Genomic DNA, 16,817 nt, shown 5'->3' with positions numbered 1-16,817 from the left:
AACACCTTCAATGCATCTCTCTCTGAACCATCCCAACACACCAAAATCAAAACACCTCCCCATAAATCAACATCCCCCATCCCTTTCCCAAAGCTCTAAAACCTACTCACCCCCCACCAAACCCAACCCAATCCCCTTCCCCCTCCCCCTCGCAACCGCAACCATCGCCCTACCCACCGCCTCCAAATCACCCAAAAGCGTAACATGCCCGCGTTCACTCCCTACCCGTCCCCCCTTAACAACGCGATACCCAACTGGCAACATCGCCTCTTTAGCAAGACACACTCCATCACCACTTCCAAACGCCAAATTATCGTAACTATCCGCACATGCAATGCCATCTCGTCCATCCACCTTCGCCCCGGCACACGTAGGGATGGACTTCCCATAAATAAGTGCGAATGGCGGGTACCGATTCGCGGCCTCGAGATGGGGACGGTGATGAAGTTCTGATTTAAATGTCTTGATTTCGGCGAGAGTGCGCGTGAGGTATTTGATAGCCGCCGGCCGCGGGAGCGTGACGTGGGTGGATATGGACTGGGAGTTTGATTTCGTGGTGTTGGAGGACATGCCGCCCATTTGAGGAGCGAGGGTGCGGTCGGTGCCTCCTTCTGCGGATTTCAGGACTTCGGCTGCGCGTGTGGTTTTGGAGGGCGGGGAGGTTGATGGTGGTGGGTTCGACGCGGAGCCTAGTGATTTTACGGATGTGGGGAGACTTAGGAGGCTGGATGACATGTTGAGGAGACTTCCTAGGCCGCCTTGCTGGACTGGGTTTTTCGGGGGTAGAGGAGGGTCGGTACAGGGTGACCAGCGGTATTTGATCCAGTCGTCTATGTTGAAAAAGTCCACGGGGTACTTCTCGCGGGTTTTGATATCGATGAAACAGGCACCGTCTTCGGGGAGGAGGACGAAGCTTGTACGGAGAGTAAAGTTGACTTGGGCGGTCAATACACGTTGGCTCAGCAGGACCGCATCTCCATTTCTGAGAGGCCCAAGAATGTTGACGCAGGCTTGGGGAACGCCTGCGTATATAACTCCTGAGAAAAGCTCTGGTCGGTGGTTGACGACGTGACGGGTGATAAGTCCACCCAAGCTATGTGCAATGACCAAGGCACCTCCAGGAGCCTGAACGGATCCATCTTTTGAAGGCTGATTTGAAGGTAGGCCTTCAAGGAATTTTGTAAGCTTCCGCGCCAGCAAATGTGGACTAAGTCTCCAATCATAGCCGTAATCCCAAACTCTCAACTTGCCACTCTTTGCATTTTCGCACTCATTAAGGCGCTTGAAAAGTCGTCTTGAGATATCCACTGGACCAATATTTGTAAGCATGCCAGAAGGATAGATGGTTTCCTCCATCCTTTCCTCATCTTCCGGTTCCAGGCCAACTTCCAAATCTACCTTTCTTATATTCAGGCCAACTTTGACAGGTACCCAAACCTGTCTCTTAGTTTTCGTCGCTCGTAAAATCGATCCACGGTATCCACCCATAATTACAACATCTCCAGTAAGTTCTTCCATCGCGGCCTGGAGCGAACTAGGTAATTGGCCATCATTAATCGGTTTAGGGTCAACAGCTGCTTTCGGTTGAGAAGCAGCAGCGCCTGCTAGACCTGAGGCAGCCGCTTTATTAGATATGAGAGCCGGTCGAGTCTTTACATTTCCTGATAAAATATCTGAGACCATATCAGTATTCGTTCTGCTTCTAGCCGGTACATTGCTCGCATTCAAAAAATTCATGTTGAAACTAAAACTGGGTACACGAGGCATACTTGGCATAGATGGCATTGTTGGCATGGACGGTAGTCGAAAGCTGGACCTATCCTGCAATGAATCGCGAATTGCTTTTGCGCGCGAATTGACTTGTTCTTTTTGGCTCTCGAATCTAGTGTCATCTCCCAGGGAAGACGCTCTTGAGAGTGAGTGATACAGCAACGATTCGTCGGATGTTACTCGTCTTATTGATCTTGGTCTATCGATATCTAAAGGGATCGCTTTTGGTGTATTTTTCGCAGGTCGTGTCACAATTGACTGGTAAGTTCTTCGTTCTGGGGATTGGGTTCGCGAGCTAGATTGCGAATTGAATAATGTCGATGCTCGGTTCGGACGCATTTCATTGAGCCTATTTGGCGACTTTGGTCCCGACGACGTATTTGATCCCAGGAAATTCCCAACACCTTTTGGCAAGAACTTCTTTAGAGCTTCCGCGCCACCAGATCGTGACCTCGTTCTAGAAGAAAACACTCCCGTCAGTGCAGGCTGAGGACCAGGCTTCTCCACGTGTAAAGGTTTCGGGCCAGCATGCCATGGTGACGGCAACACAGCTGGCGCTTCGTGGTTTGGGGAAGGCAGCTTGCCCAGTGACAGTCCTGTCTTATTCGAGGCTTGCCGCGGCGGTTCCTGGTTCTCGTTCACATTCCTGAGTGTATCCGTGGAATCGTCCTCGCCTAGCAACACTTCTTTCTGATCCGTAGCTGGCGGACTTTCGGGATCGCTCTCAAAAAACCCCCCTCCATCCATTTCCTCCATCGCCGTAGCTTTCTCCACCGCTGGAGTCCTGGGATCCTTCATTCTCGACGCAACATGACTGATTGCGAATTCCATGAGCGACTCGTCCACCTCATCTGGTGAGGATATAATTGCCATTTCCTCCGCCTCGTCCGATCTTTCAGCCGCTTCGTATCCGTTTTCGAGATTCGCATGAGATGGGACATTCGCAGGAAGGGTCGAGGCATCTTGTATTTCTATATTTCCCTGCTGCCCCATTGGCAAGGAAGACGCCGCCGAATCCATCTTGACTGCTCGCAAACTCTCTGTTAACACGTATGCGGACGTAAAAGAAACAAACACCGAGGAGGCTGAAGACCGGAATGTACGGGACTCTCAAAGATGCGATAACCGATTCCCATTTAAATGACTCGGCCGGGTGCGGCGGTTCGTCAGCATCCAATCATTCTTGAGGCTGAAGTGCAAGGAAAACGGACCAACAGAACGAGAAGTAGAGAAACGTTCTGTTGTTGAAGGGATTGGAATTGATTTATTAATGGACGTGGTTTGGACACTGCGCCTCGCCTCTCGCCGCATACTCGAACCGCGGGTCGATTGACGACGTCAGTGGGCCAGAAAGCTTACTTTCCCTGCTTGGGCCATCTGCTCGAAACTTCGATTGACGAAAGCTTATATTTCGAGTATTTACCTTGTTCTGAACACTTGTTCGTCGACGTCGAATGCATTGGAGATGCAACGCTTCGAGTAGATACTGGTATCTTCACATGCAACAGTTTCCCATTGTCGAGGCTGAGGCTGATTGACAATCGATAACCAGGAAGACTGCAAGCACAGTGGAGCCATGACGGGAGCCGCCGAGTTAGGCAAGTGCCGCGGCTCCAGAACCATTCGCTCGGCGAAATAACTGAAAATGAAGGCATTCGGACGACGAGAGGTTGTTGGCCGTGGATACGTGCAATTGATGGATTTGGTGTCACGCTGAGGATCCGGTCGCTTTAAATGTTTGCGGAAAACAAATTCCAAGTGCTGCAGCCAATGTCTTAGTTGAGCGAGGCGCATTTTGAGCCAATAACATCCCAACTAAGTGAGTTGCCGAATTTACCACGTCTATTTCCGGGTATACACCACAATTTCGGAATTGTACATGTTATGGCGTTTAACGGCATTTACATGAATAACATTTTCACAATTTACACAACATAATTATTCAGTCAGTAAATTACGCGGCATCCTCCACGGCGCTTTTACGGATAAATTTTCCTCATGATCATCCTTCGTGAGTTCTTTTCCCTTTTTGGAAGAACGACGGCCAGGAAATCAAGTTGAAACTTGGGTTCGCTCGGCAAAAGAAATCTCGAAGGGGATAAGTCTACGTGGAGGATGAGAGATGATGTTTGCTCGATCTGGTGTGCAACATGTCGCGTATTTCGGCTATGACTTTGAGGATGTAAACTTTTTGGAGACTGGTTTCGGATAGATCTGTACTCAAAATTGCATGCTACTCTTGGGCAAGCGATTGCGACAGTATGGTGAAAAGGACACTCTGTACTTATTCGCGTCTAAAACGGAAGGTGCGCTGGAAATGGAAATCACTTTCACCAAACGCATAAGAAGACAGAATATAGTTTGGGGAGCTCGACACTTCTTGTGTTTATTAATATGCACAAAGAGTTCTAGACTAAACGGTACCCCAAAAGTTGCCTCCCAAGATTACCAATTAGTTGTCAAGCCGAAGCCCGTTGCATAAGTTAAATTACAAAGAATCTAGAACCCAAGGTCGTCGACCCTGAACCGCTGCGCTTTTTAAATATGTACCGTGAAAAAGTCTAAGAACACCCTCCATTTTGTCGTAAAAGCCATAGCCTAATCTCGCAAGACCGGTTGGGGACTCAGGCGTCAAACATGAGCGGTGGCTTAGATGAGGAAAGCAGCAACGAGACCAGCGACGGCAGCGAACGCAGCTGAGGCCTGGAGACCGGCAGCGGAGTTGGCGTACATGGTTGGGGTGGCGGTGGCAGCTGGGCTGGTGACGTTCTTTGGTGGGGTGATGTATCCGGTGCTGGATGGTGCTGGAGCAGGGCTGGCAACAGATGGCTGGACGGTAATGGTGCTGTAGATGACAGTTGGGACGCATGAAGAGATGGCGATAACTGAGACAGAGGCACCAGAGTTTCCACCGGCAGGGGTGGTTGGGACTGGCTTGACAACAACTGGGGTGGTAGCGTTGGTGTAGTTGATTGGGCTGGCAGAGACGACTGGGGCAGAAGTGTAAACAACTGGGTCTGAAATTGAATGTTAGTTGGGCTTCAAATTAAAGATATACCCGATCTACTTACAGGTGGTCTTGCTAACGACAGTGCTGGCTGCTGGGCAGTTGGTGACTGTTGGTCCGCAGGAGGTGATGGTGACTTCCTTGGTGGAGTACACGGTGGATTGGGCCATGACGGCAGAGGCCATGAAGGCAACGGCGGCGAATGAGAATTGCATCTTGACGGATTTAATTTAGATGGGTTGATTGGGAGAAAGGGGTATCGTAAAGTGCTGAAGAGCGAGTGTGTATTGAGAGCTGGTTCTGTAAAAGAATGGACGACCGAAGTCAAGAGTATCAAAAGGATGATAGAGAGTTGAAGATTGGCTGTTGGGCTGAAGAGGAAAGAAAGAAAAGAACTCGACAGCTTGGGACTTCGCCTATAAGTATTTGGGGAGATTAGACAAACATTCACGGCGGACGCGCAGGGAAGAAGGCACCCTGCTCGTCAACTTCCCCAATTAGCCAGTCACAGCGAGCTTGCCGGGCCTAGACGATGCTCATTTCCGTTGATATCTCGCCGACATGGGGTGCGGCTGGCGGCAAATCTACAACAATCTGCATTCACCCACACCAAAGGGGAGCGCCGCGGATGTGATTGTGAAGGGGGGAGAGTTGCGGGACGAGTCAGATCTCGTGCGCGGATGCGCAGAGTGGAGAGGATAGCGTAGATCCTCCTATTGCACGAGCACACCGACCATTCACGACGCCTCCATGCCTCGCCCCCCATGGCTTCCACGAAGACATTTAGGAAAAAGGAGAAGTCTATCGATTTCGCGAGTGAGAGATGTTGCTTCGGTTGGCCTAAAGGACGCTGGCCAAGACGTGTTCCTGGGTAACATAATAGGCGCTAATGCAGGTACCGCTCTGAGAAAAGAAAGCCAATTTGACCGCAGACCAATGGCCAGCCCCTTTTTCCAAGCCACCCTATGAAAACCCCTGACGACATCCATGGATGGGATATTCGATTGTCGATGTGGATGCATGTTTGGATGAGCAAGAAAACGCGGAGAAGACGAATCGAACCTCGCCTGCGCGGTTGCTGGGTGGGTGTTCGTCTGGTAATTGTTTCCCACAATGGAAAGCCTCAAATGTGAGCATCTCACCTCAGTGGGACTGGTGAGATGCCGTCAAAATAGCGATGTCGCACGGTAATCCACGACTGAAAATAGCTTTCCAAAATGTCCGTCGCCAACACGCGTCCCCAACTTGGGCAAACTTCAATTAATGAGACCCACCCCTATCGACGCGGCCATCTCCACGAATTTGGTGGATATTGAGCACGCCCGCTGGTCCAGATCTTCCTCAACCCACAGACATTGCGCACTGGCAGCTTGTCATTGGCGATATTTGGAAACGTTTGCCCCTCAGTGGATTCAAATTTCAATGCCACAATCAATCGAAATTCAAATTCATCGAGATCATCATTTGCGTTCCTGGGAAAAGGGGTATCATTTGAACATCGAATAGATGGCAGATAACGGCGGCAATTTGAGATGTTGTCATTGTTGTTTGTGTGGATCCCGAATTTAAAAAAGTCTAAGACCTAACCACGCCGCCGTTCCTGCGATGCCAATATTACGACCTTGAAATAGCCGCGGGAAGATTCCAATGTCTAGTCGCTGGTGGACACCGGACAGCGTGTGGAAAGGAAAGCGGTAACATTTAATTAGAACAACACCACGTTTTGGTACAGTAGCTCTGCAACGGCGTGAGAAGTTAGCTGAACACTACTGTACGCAATGCTCGAGCCCCCGACGGTGTCTCTGTTGGCGCGAATTCTGTGTGCTTGGTGGCATCTAGATTTTCGATGCAACCTTGGACAAAAGCCAAGAATAAGCACGTGCTACAACAATGTGGATATGACACTCTGACTGCAGCCGCGGAGCTTCCTTTGAAATGAGGTTGTCTATGTTTGGCGACGGAACTTATCCATCTGAAGTCTTTGAATAATCGTGGGGTTGTTCTGGTGTCCCAAAATTCAAGAACTCCGGACGGGTAACTGCAAAATTCAATGATTGGTTTTCAGTCATCTTGCTTGTTACCACTGACAGTATATGATGCCTGTCATTCCTCGAGACACTGATCGAGGTAGATACCCTCCCTCAGACACTCTGCCGCTCGATGCAAATCAGTAGAAAAAGGTAGAGGGCGAAAGATATGCCTGCCACCACAATGGCCGCAGATGATTCACCATTCAATTCTCTCACCTCCAACATCTGAGACTTAGAGCCGCCTTCAACTGGCACGTGGACGTGATGCGAAATACACTGGATCTTGAGGCTAGTCGATTGGCTAATTTTGAACCAGCGGCGACTCCTTGAGGTGTTACCCTGGTGCTAGTTGGTATTTATCACTACTTCTTACGTTTCTTCTTCTTCTGCGACAACGATGCCAGATCCGCTCGTTTTTTCTGCGGATTATGCTGATGCTTACTAGCAGCATTGACCTTTGGTTGCTTGTTTTTGGTCGGCATAGGAACTCCGATGGCTTCATCCTTCGTTTCTGGAATCTGATCGTCCTCAATACCTCCCCATTCCTCCTCCTCCTCCTCCTCATCAGCTTCAACTTCCACCGCCGCTTCTGGGGCTGCTTCGTCCATAGGAGAAGAAGTGCTATCAGCTCCCATCGGCTCTGCTCGCACAGGAAATCCCATCATATCTCTCACCATATGGCCATGTTCATCTCGCAAAAATTGTGCTCCAATATCTTCCACCGAGTTGGAATCTCTAACGAATCCTGCAAGAAAGAATCCCATCGTCCCATGTTCGTCCCCTTTATTAGCTCGAATGCAAGCCTCAGCAACCTCGGCGTCTCCTTCAGCAGCTTCAATGTCACCTCGTACTGGCCATTCTTTCAGCCCTCTAATCTGGTCTGCGCGCTTTAGCAGTCGCCATCCCTGCTCTTTTGCAATGGACGATTTGAGAGCTTGTAAGACCACCTGCTCGTTCTCCTGCGCATGAATAGAACAAGTCGAGTAGGTAATCCTCCGCGCAGACGGAAATTTGAAAGCGTGTATTAGAAGCTCCAATTGGAACTTGGAAAGGGCTGTTAGGCGAGCGTTCAACTCATCTACAGTATCAACAGCAGTAACCATTCCATCATCATCCACCATAACGTCCAGATCCTCGTTAAAGTCCTCCCTCTTCCGCTTGCGAGTCTCTTTCGTTGGATCTGGGACTTTAGTCTGCTTCTTGTTCTTACTGTCCTTCGGCAAAGGCGTATTGTTTTTAGGAACCGGAAGATGAAGCTCTGGCATGTCATCACGTCCAACAATGCCACTCCCAGAGCAACTAGGATCCAGAAGCAGGGATGTAACCTTTTTGTATGTTGAGGCTTCTGGTTTGGCTTTGAGAAAATCTTCGCCGGCATGAATTGTGGTTATTCTATCAGAACCTGCGAGGCTAACCATTCTCTTCAGAGTGTCGGCTCGACCATAATTACGCTCGAAAGCGTGTATCTTTTGCGAACCTCCATTTGGATCTGGCTGACGTGACTGCAAGATAGCTGCAAGATGTGTGGTTTTGTTTCCAGGAGCTGCACATGAATCGATGATATCGTCGTCCTCAGAGCGCGGATCTAATAAATAAGCAGGAAAACATGACGCTTTGTCCTGGAATATGATTGCTCCTGACTTATACGCTTCGGTTTTAGACAGATCAGTAGTTGATGAAACAGCCACGAGGTTAGGAATATTATGATCAATAAATATGTGTTTCGAACCACGCTTTCGAACTGCGTCGACGGTGAGCGCTCGCTCAAGTCCCGCAAATGTGGACTCAAGCTGCTCCTCAAGCGTAGTTTTCAAAGTATTGATTCTGACCCATCGTGGATGCAAAATCTGAGAACTATCAGTGGTATTTCCAAGACCAGCTTCAATGTGGGCTTTCAGTGCTTCCACGGTGCTTAGTTTCCGTCGAATTCTAGATTTGGTGAACTCAGCGGTGAGTCGTGCTTTGTGACGCTCAACTGATGTTCGAAGGCCGTGTGTTGCAGGAATCGCTATGCCTCGTTTTGCCAGCAGAAGATCGTGTACCAGAAGTACAGACAGAACTGGAGTTATCTAGAGAGTTTTAGTAAACAATGAACAAAAACTACGGTCAAAACCTACCTTCCGCTCCAGCCGTAGAAGATCTGTACGTTCAATAACTTCTTTCAATATCGCACTCCATTTTGATGATTCTATCGCAAGAGCGTAAACTTGAGCTGGCTGTGATTTCAGGTCTTTCTTGCCAAAAATCCTAGATTTCAAGCTCCCGCCAGATGCAGAAGATGAGGTGAGAAATTCCGCAGTCTCGTGGTAGAGTGACATGATGCTTTCCAGACGGAAAGATCTGGATTCAGGACGAAAGTAACCTCTTCGACTTTGGCTACTTCATGAAGCAGATTGAGTGCCCAGTCGCGTGGTGTTCTAGATTTGGGAAAGAGAAAAAGGTTCTTGGAAAACCTCGGTCCAATCACGTGCGGTGTCCTTGCCCCACTTACGAAGTCTCTCATCCCAAGAAGGAAGCCACAACCTCTTATTTTTATTTGTTATTTGTATGTTGACTTTTGTTGGTAAGTCGTATTACACGCAGACCAAGCATTGCACTGCAGTATACATAAGACTGCATGTAAGCCTTTATTGCCGAGTACTTTAATCAGACCAATCATCCTGCATCGTCTCCAGCCCTTTACTCCAGTAAGTCGCATTTGTTTTCAGTATTCCTCTTCTGCATCATAGTATCCAATCTTTTACTAGGCGCGCTGGTGTTGAGACCTCATTGATGGAGTTAAGTTGGGAAGAAGCTCAAGACCGACGCCCTTACCGCTACAACTGACATACGGTTGCAGCCTAATGTGATTACGTGCGTCGTTGTTATCACTCTTATAAAGTTGAGAAGACATTCTAGAGAGACTCATTGTAAGTTAGTTGCTCAAATACAGGGGATTAACAACTTCATATCTCATCAATTGAAACCAATACAATATGGCGGCCCAACCTGAGCCAGAGATTACTCTATATGACCTAGCTTGTACTCAAAACACATGTTTCTCGCCTACGGTCTGGCGTATTCGTCTTATGCTTAATTACAAAGAAATCCCTTATAAGACCGTTTTTCTCGAGTTTCCAGATATCGAGCCAACGTTGAAAGAATTGTGAGTTTCTTTTCCTTGCTCTGTCCTCGGTCTAACGCTTCTCTTCCATTTACCTTACCTTATAGACGCCAGAGTCTCATTTCACCGACTTAAAAAGCACTTTAACTAATCCAATATTTTCAACTCAGAGGCTTAGTCCCTAGCGAAACCTCTACGGGCGTCAGAAATAAATATACCGTCCCAGCAATCCATCATGTCCCCACCAACACCTACATCATGGACTCCCTCCCCATCGCTCAGTTCCTCGAATCCACATATCCAGAACGTCCTATACCACTAACATCCGAACACGGCCGCCAGATTGAATCGGAAGCACGGCTTGTTGTCGGTAAAGTATTCCAAACAACCATCACACCCAGGGAGATCCACATCCTGTCACCTCGCTCGCAAGAGTACTTTCGAAGAACGCGTGAGGCGACGATAGGACGTCGACTTGAAGATCTTCTGCTTGAGCCGGAGAAAGAGGATCAGCTTTGGAAAGGGATGGACGACAAGATGCGTGCCGTGAGCGAGTTAATTATGGAAAACAAGGATAAGGGGCCTTTTGTGTTGGGTGACCAGATCAGTTATACAGACTTCTTCATTGCTGGATCTTTGCAGTCGATAAGAGTTGTAGATGAGAGCTTGTTTCAGAGGATTTTTGCGTATGAAGGATTTAAGGCTGTTTATGAAGCGTGCTTGGCTCATATGGAGAAGAAGGATTGAACCTTACTTCTGTTAAGCGTTTTGACTTAGATAGTATCCTTAAAACTTTAGTCGACTATTAATGGGCGTTAATTTTAATTATCTACTTAAGAACTTAGGCTCTATTCACTTTAAAAAAAATTTATTGGTTTCTTACTAAGACTTTCTATAATATATATATATAAAGCTATTTTTAAAATTAACTAATCTTTACCGGCCTTACTTAGTAAATACTTAATAAGCTCCGAATACTTTTCTGTGTTAGTAGCTCCAACCAACAGAGGTTGCAAAAGATACCAACATTGCTATTGGCTCACCGGCAACTGGCACATGATTTGATAAATAAACCCGAATCTCAACGTGCAGATGAGTACTTTGCCCACCGAGCTTTAGAGATTGTATAAGAGGACAGGAACTCTAGGTTCGCATCGAACTACTTCCATTTCCACCATTAGCAATAATCCAAGGGACCATTTAAAGCAATGTCACATGTCTACTCTTTAGATAACAGCATCAATAGCTTTTTTGAAGCACAATCTGCCACGCGCCGAGAATGCGACGAGATGGCCCTCAAACTTGTCGGTGGCCAAATAAAACCTAGCCCAATTCAAGGTGCCTTTAGCTATACCGTCATAGCTGGAGCAGCCCAGTCGAAGATAGTGCAATTCAGAGCCCAATCTTCGCTTCTTGATATGGATGCTTTAAGTCTCGCTCATCGGATTCATCCACAGACTGTTGTGCCTGTCACATTTCACAATACAATTGGTGACGAGGAGAGTTCACCTCTTACGGTATATGTTATGGACAGGATTTCCGGAGTTACTATTATCGAAGCGGGAATGATCAACGAAGATACCGAGGGAGATAGACTTGTAGCTGAGTCGGGGAGAATTAACACGATTAAAGATTTTGCGCGGTAGAACCTCTCTTATCTACATCCAAGTCCCTGGTAATAATTTCATAATAGGTTTTTCGCCGAAGCATGGAAATCCCCACAACCTCTATCCGTATCCCAAAGAACGGCCATTCATCTCCAACAAACCCAAGATTTAGAACACCTCATCAACTCACTGCCATCACACTTCACTGACACCTTTGTACAACTTCAACAGGACTTGCAGCTTCTGTTTGCAGATGAGTTTCCAGCAGTACTCAGGCATGATGATCTCTGTGAGCTGAACATTCTTGTCGACCCAGAAACTGGAAGCATTACGAGGATTATCGACTGGGCCGATGCCAGTATCCTTCCGTTTGGCTGTGATCTTTACGGTGTACTAAATGTAATGGGGTGGATGGATATGGATGGGTGGCGCTGGCATAATAACCACCGCGAATTGGAGAAAACGTTCTGGAATACCTTTCAAGAGGAGATTGGAGGTATAGACGAAGGACAGAGGGAGAGGATTAGGATTGCCAGTGTACTGGGAATCTTTTTACGGTATGGGTTTACGTGGGATATGGAAATGAGAAAACGACCGATCGTAGTGGGAGATGGATCATTTAAGTATTTGAATGCGTTTGTGGGGGGGAGTGGGGAGGGGATGTTTGGGGTTAGAGGGTTGTAGTGGAGGGAGGAGAGGAGTTAGGTTTTAGTGTAGTATATAAGGGCCTAATCGCTTACTAGAACACTAACCTAGTCTAGGACAATTTATATAAGGAGAAATTAGATTTTACTTCTCTCTTGAGATTATTTTCTTATAGTTTCTCGAACTCTTAAAACCTCTAAACTCTTTAAATAGTAGTAGATAAACAGAAGCTTGGCTCTTGTAAAGTCTTTCCAGAAATCAACCACTACATTTATAACTCGAGATCCGAAGCATAAATTGTACTCGCAGTTTTCTCAGGGTTTGAAGTCACTAAAAGCCTAGAAAGACACCCTACATATCTCAATTCTCATGTATCATCCACAAATTCATGTACCGCCTCAAACAAACCTTCTTGTAACCTGTACTATTCGAAACAATCATAAACACTTGCCGATTCCACCCGGCAATCAGGTATATATTTCTTTCTCTCCTACCTATAAATACAAGTTCTCTAACCCCTTACACCCAAAGCCAAAGATCGTTCACGAAACAAACGTCCAAACCCAAAACATACTCGACTCAGCATCCCAACCCAAAAACAGCACCAACACCCACCAAAACCCCAACCACCAAACCAACCTTCGAAACTCCCCCCTTCGCCGCCGCCCCAGGCGTACTCGTAGGCGTCACCGCCGCCGTCCTCGTCGCCGTCGGTACCAAACTAACCGGCGTAGTCTGACCCGGCGTCAACGCTTCACACGCATACGGAACGCCTGCCGCGGCCAGACAATCTGGGATTTGAGGATCGTTGACAGATGCTGTTTTGTATTAGGAATTTACATTTCTAGTCAGATTGAAGGAGGTCAACATACTCAGATTAACATAAGCAAAACACCCCCCATCAAACAACCCCACCGTTTTGTTCCCCGCACACGTTTGCAGGACCTGCGTATTATTCTCATAGACGCCGACGGCACAGGCTTTGGTGTTGAGACCGAATGTAGGAGGGCCGTGGACGGTTTGTGTGGTTGGGTTGTTGTAGAGTGTACAATTTGCCATTTCGGGTGCTGATCTTGATATCGTGAAATGATAGGGATTTAAGTTTTGATGGATGTTTGAAACTAAAAGAAAGAGGATTATGAACTTGGAAATCTAACCCGAGATATTTAGCAGGAAAAGTCGAAACATAGCCTCCGTGACGCTGACATCTACTAACCTCACAACCTTACCTATTCAAACCCAACTCTTCGTAATTATACAAGACACAGCCCACCACTCACCATACATACCTACACAACTAAATCTTCAGCCTACATCTTTAAATAAAAATCCACCCAATACCCAAACCCAATCGCAAGCCAAGCACGGAAATCTCACAGCACAGCTCTCGCTTAACCGACATTTATGTCAAAAGGATTCATTAGCTATCCGGTATACGACAGCACGATTGGTTCGTTCGTTAACATCATCTTGGAATTTACAGGTTTAGCAAGGGTACGCTGTGGAGTGTCCTTGAAGTAAGCTTATTTGAACTGCAACGCCCACGTTTGCATGAGTTTTGGGGCTATGGGATAAGCTGTACGTTTACAGCTGGAATAATGTAACTCGTAACTTCAGCTTTCACGTGTTTACTTGTAAGTCGTCTTCTTCAACCGTTGCGATAGTCGACTGCGAAGATAAAATATCCATAGCTTTATCGTAACTTCACATTGAATGTAAATAAAGATGTCTTCAAAATCCTCTTCTCGCTGTTTATAAATGGATAGTTATCCAGATACACTATATCCACATCCACCCTATCTACCTTAAAAATCAAATCCCCAAACACCAAGCACCCAAGAAACAATGCCAAAAATCCATAAATCATAAACCACCCCTCTAAATCTCATCCCTCCTACCTAACTCTCACTACTCAACTTACTAATCTCCTTCTCCTTCTCCCCACTCCCCGCCGACCCATTCGTTTTATAACTCGGCGCCCTCTTCAGACTCCTCAAACTACTCGCCCTCAGTCTCCCCGCCTTCCCCACCTCCTGCCTCACTTCCCTCAACACCTCCTCGCCCTGCGCGCCCAACTTGCCAACTCTAGCCGCGAGCGTCGTATTCTCAGCCTGTAAATCACCAACCTGACCACGAAGGATATCTTTCTCCTTCCTCAACATCTCATTCTCGGCTTTGACCTCTTCGAGCTCCCGTAGAAGTCTCGTGCGTTCGTCTTTATCCTGCGCTTTACGCCTCTTCTCCTCTGCTTTCCTCGCTTCTTTGGCTTTCTTTTGCTCTAGTTTCTCGACTTCCTTTCTATACTTCTCTTCCTGCTTCTTGACCTCCTTCTCATGAGCTTCTTCGGCTTTCCTTATCGCTTCTTCCTCTTTAGCTGTATCTTCGCGTTTCTTGGTCAACTCTTTATCCCGAGCTTTGTTGAGTTTCTCATCCAATTTGCGCTTCTTCTCAGAAAGCTTCTGCAGCTCTTTGTCTTGAGCTGACATGAGTTTGTTTTCCCCTTCAGAACTTGGTGGACGCTGAGAAGAATCATCGTCATCTACTTTGGCTGTTTCGTAGCGTTCTAGTGCTGATGTGAAGGACCCGACTGACGAAGCGCTGCCAATGGAGGAAACAGAATCGCGGCGAGATTCCAAAGATGCCTTTTCAGGCGTCTGTTCTCTCACCACTACTGGCTGAGGTGTCTGGACGGCTGCTGAAGGCTGTTCCTGTACGCTGTACGCCGGAAGATGACTCGTAATAACCTGAGGAGCATGTGCAGCAATATATTCTCCAGCATACCCAGCAGCACCTGTGACCATTGCGTAGAGACCACTGCCATTCGACGTGTTTTCTGGCTCCTTCTGAGCTCCTCCCAGCCTCTGTTGCGCAGCTAGAATATTATCATTAGGTTCCGGTTCCGGTTTCTCCACAGCCGGCGTGGACACCTCTTCAATACCAGCAAGATGGCCGTTAGTTTGCCAATTATGCAAGTCTTTTTCGTGGTTATGTTCGTGACTCTTTCGCCTAGCATGTTCGTGTTCGCCGTTCTCCAGATTTTCACTACCTTCATCACCAGACTCACCATCGCTCTCAAGCTCATCCATATCTTTGGCACAAGCCCAATCTAGGAATTTGCTAGCGTCTGACACAATGCCGCCTGGCGTCCCTCGTTCGATCATAAATCTTGGTACACTTCCACCGGGGTCACTTCTCGTAATCATGATCCATTCAATTGGGTTCTGCTCGCTCTCATCGTCCTCAGGTTTGATATCTAAATACTCCCCTTTTGCATCAGATCCTCTTGATTTATCAAAGGATATTGTGTGACCACGAGACCGACCAGAATCACCCTTAGCAGCATCTGATTCCGAGTCGCCCGCTTGCCCTTCACCATCAACGCTATTATTTTTCGCATTCCGTATAATCGCTTCCTTGCTTATGGTAGACGAGGATCTCTTCCTGCCATGTCCCTTTTCATCCCCAGATTTTAACAAATCACTTGTAGATGCTGACTTCTTAGGTGCCTTCTTGATTGGTATTTCTCTTATAAATTCGACAGATTCGTATTGTCCTCTGATATATCCGTCTCGCGCAGGGGTATCTGGATGTGCACATGGCCTCGAAATAACCATGAAATGTCTAGGAGGGTCTTCTCCATTTTCGTGCTTCGCCAGAGCTTGATCGGAAGTCAAAAACATCGTGACGAAATCTCTCGGTGTAGTAGGTCCCGGGAATTGTGCAGACAATAAAAACACTACAAATGATTAGAACCTCTGGATACCATACGCAGAGCCGTATGCCACTAACCTTCCATCTTCCCCACCCCGGGTACATTCTCAAATTCCACTCTCCGCTCCCCTCCAATCCCTCGAATATTGCCCTCCCCAGGCCCTCCTTGTACCTTCATGGTTTCTGGGAACTCTCTTTCCAGCGCTTTCTTCCATTTTGAGAACCCTAGACCTTCGTGGACGCTCCTCCGCGCAAACCAAGCACCCTTCCCGTCTTTTCCACCTAATTTGTACACATTCATGCCCAGCGGATTCGCACTGGCTGCCAGCTTGACTGGCTTCCATTCTTTCTGTAGAGCTTCTACGTCCGAGGCGGGTGATGGTGTGCGAGCGCTCGAAGGCGTGATTTCGGAGGAGGACGAGGCTGTTGAGGAAGAGCGTGGACGGGTATCGAGCGCAGATGCGCTTGGTGGAGGAATAGGAACGGAATCTACTATTAATTGGCCGTTCGTAAAGGCGTTGGATAGGAAAGGTGTGAGATCGCTGGTAGGTGTTTCGGCGTATTCGAGAGGACCTAAGGTCTTGAGGGCTTCGTGTAAAGCAGCCATTCTTTCGACCTTTGTCGTTCAATTCGAGTCGCGATCACGAGAGAGTTGAGTGAACGCCAGCGGAGGTACTTTCTCAAAGTGTATCTGTGCCAGGTGTCTGTAAATATGTATATATGGAGCTTTCGACAGATCAATTCGCAGTCAATGGCGTCGGCAGAGACAACCTAATGGCATGTGTTGTGATTACTCAGGCTCTCCGTGCTCGAGCAATTCAAAGCAGTATCATCATCCGGATAGTTCGAATGTAGTGTAAACACTCGCTCGGATCGGGTCGTGGATTATAGACTAAAATGGGTAGTGAGAGCAGGTTTGTACTGGTCTACATCATAGTCGCGCT

The 16,817-nt window shown here is 47.5% G+C and overlaps 7 protein-coding genes across 7 annotated transcripts; 2 read left to right on the top strand and 5 right to left on the bottom strand.

Annotated features, from left to right (window-relative positions):
* Positions 1-102: 102 nt before the first annotated feature.
* GLAREA_08914 (alpha/beta-Hydrolase) lies at positions 103-2,790 on the bottom strand (the record flags this gene model as incomplete). The annotated part of the gene is made up of 1 exon (XM_008077875.1): positions 103-2,790. The coding sequence occupies one exon, from the start codon at positions 2,788-2,790 to the stop codon at positions 103-105; it is 2,688 nt and encodes an 895-aa protein (XP_008076066.1).
* Positions 2,791-4,419: 1,629 nt separating this feature from the next.
* GLAREA_08913 (uncharacterized protein) lies at positions 4,420-4,992 on the bottom strand (the record flags this gene model as incomplete). Its single annotated transcript, XM_008077874.1, has 2 exons — positions 4,420-4,787; positions 4,842-4,992. 2 exons carry the CDS (start codon positions 4,990-4,992, stop codon positions 4,420-4,422), a joined length of 519 nt encoding a protein of 172 aa, XP_008076065.1.
* A 2,177-nt stretch (positions 4,993-7,169) lies between these two features.
* GLAREA_08912 (S-adenosyl-L-methionine-dependent methyltransferase) lies at positions 7,170-9,125 on the bottom strand (the record flags this gene model as incomplete). Its single annotated transcript, XM_008077873.1, has 2 exons — positions 7,170-8,876; positions 8,925-9,125. The coding sequence occupies 2 exons, from the start codon at positions 9,123-9,125 to the stop codon at positions 7,170-7,172; spliced, it is 1,908 nt and encodes a 635-aa protein (XP_008076064.1).
* A 657-nt stretch (positions 9,126-9,782) lies between these two features.
* On the top strand, positions 9,783-10,657 carry GLAREA_08911 (Thioredoxin-like protein; the record flags this gene model as incomplete). Its single annotated transcript, XM_008077872.1, has 2 exons — positions 9,783-9,952; positions 10,081-10,657. 2 exons carry the CDS (start codon positions 9,783-9,785, stop codon positions 10,655-10,657), a joined length of 747 nt encoding a protein of 248 aa, XP_008076063.1.
* A 461-nt stretch (positions 10,658-11,118) lies between these two features.
* On the top strand, positions 11,119-12,201 carry GLAREA_08910 (Protein kinase-like (PK-like); the record flags this gene model as incomplete). Its single annotated transcript, XM_008077871.1, has 2 exons — positions 11,119-11,552; positions 11,604-12,201. The coding sequence occupies 2 exons, from the start codon at positions 11,119-11,121 to the stop codon at positions 12,199-12,201; spliced, it is 1,032 nt and encodes a 343-aa protein (XP_008076062.1).
* A 540-nt stretch (positions 12,202-12,741) lies between these two features.
* GLAREA_08909 (uncharacterized protein) lies at positions 12,742-13,221 on the bottom strand (the record flags this gene model as incomplete). Its single annotated transcript, XM_008077870.1, has 2 exons — positions 12,742-12,980; positions 13,035-13,221. 2 exons carry the CDS (start codon positions 13,219-13,221, stop codon positions 12,742-12,744), a joined length of 426 nt encoding a protein of 141 aa, XP_008076061.1.
* An 839-nt stretch (positions 13,222-14,060) lies between these two features.
* GLAREA_08908 (Bet v1-like protein) lies at positions 14,061-16,480 on the bottom strand (the record flags this gene model as incomplete). The annotated part of the gene is made up of 2 exons (XM_008077869.1): positions 14,061-15,898; positions 15,952-16,480. The coding sequence occupies 2 exons, from the start codon at positions 16,478-16,480 to the stop codon at positions 14,061-14,063; spliced, it is 2,367 nt and encodes a 788-aa protein (XP_008076060.1).
* Positions 16,481-16,817: the final 337 nt, after the last annotated feature.

This window comes from Glarea lozoyensis (assembly GCF_000409485.1).
Source record: "Glarea lozoyensis ATCC 20868 chromosome Unknown GLAREA1, whole genome shotgun sequence".
In the NCBI taxonomy this organism is placed as follows: Eukaryota; Fungi; Ascomycota; class Leotiomycetes; order Helotiales; family Helotiaceae; genus Glarea; species Glarea lozoyensis.
The sequence above is the reverse complement of the archived record's forward strand: the minus strand, read 5'-3'. Positions and strand labels throughout refer to the sequence as shown.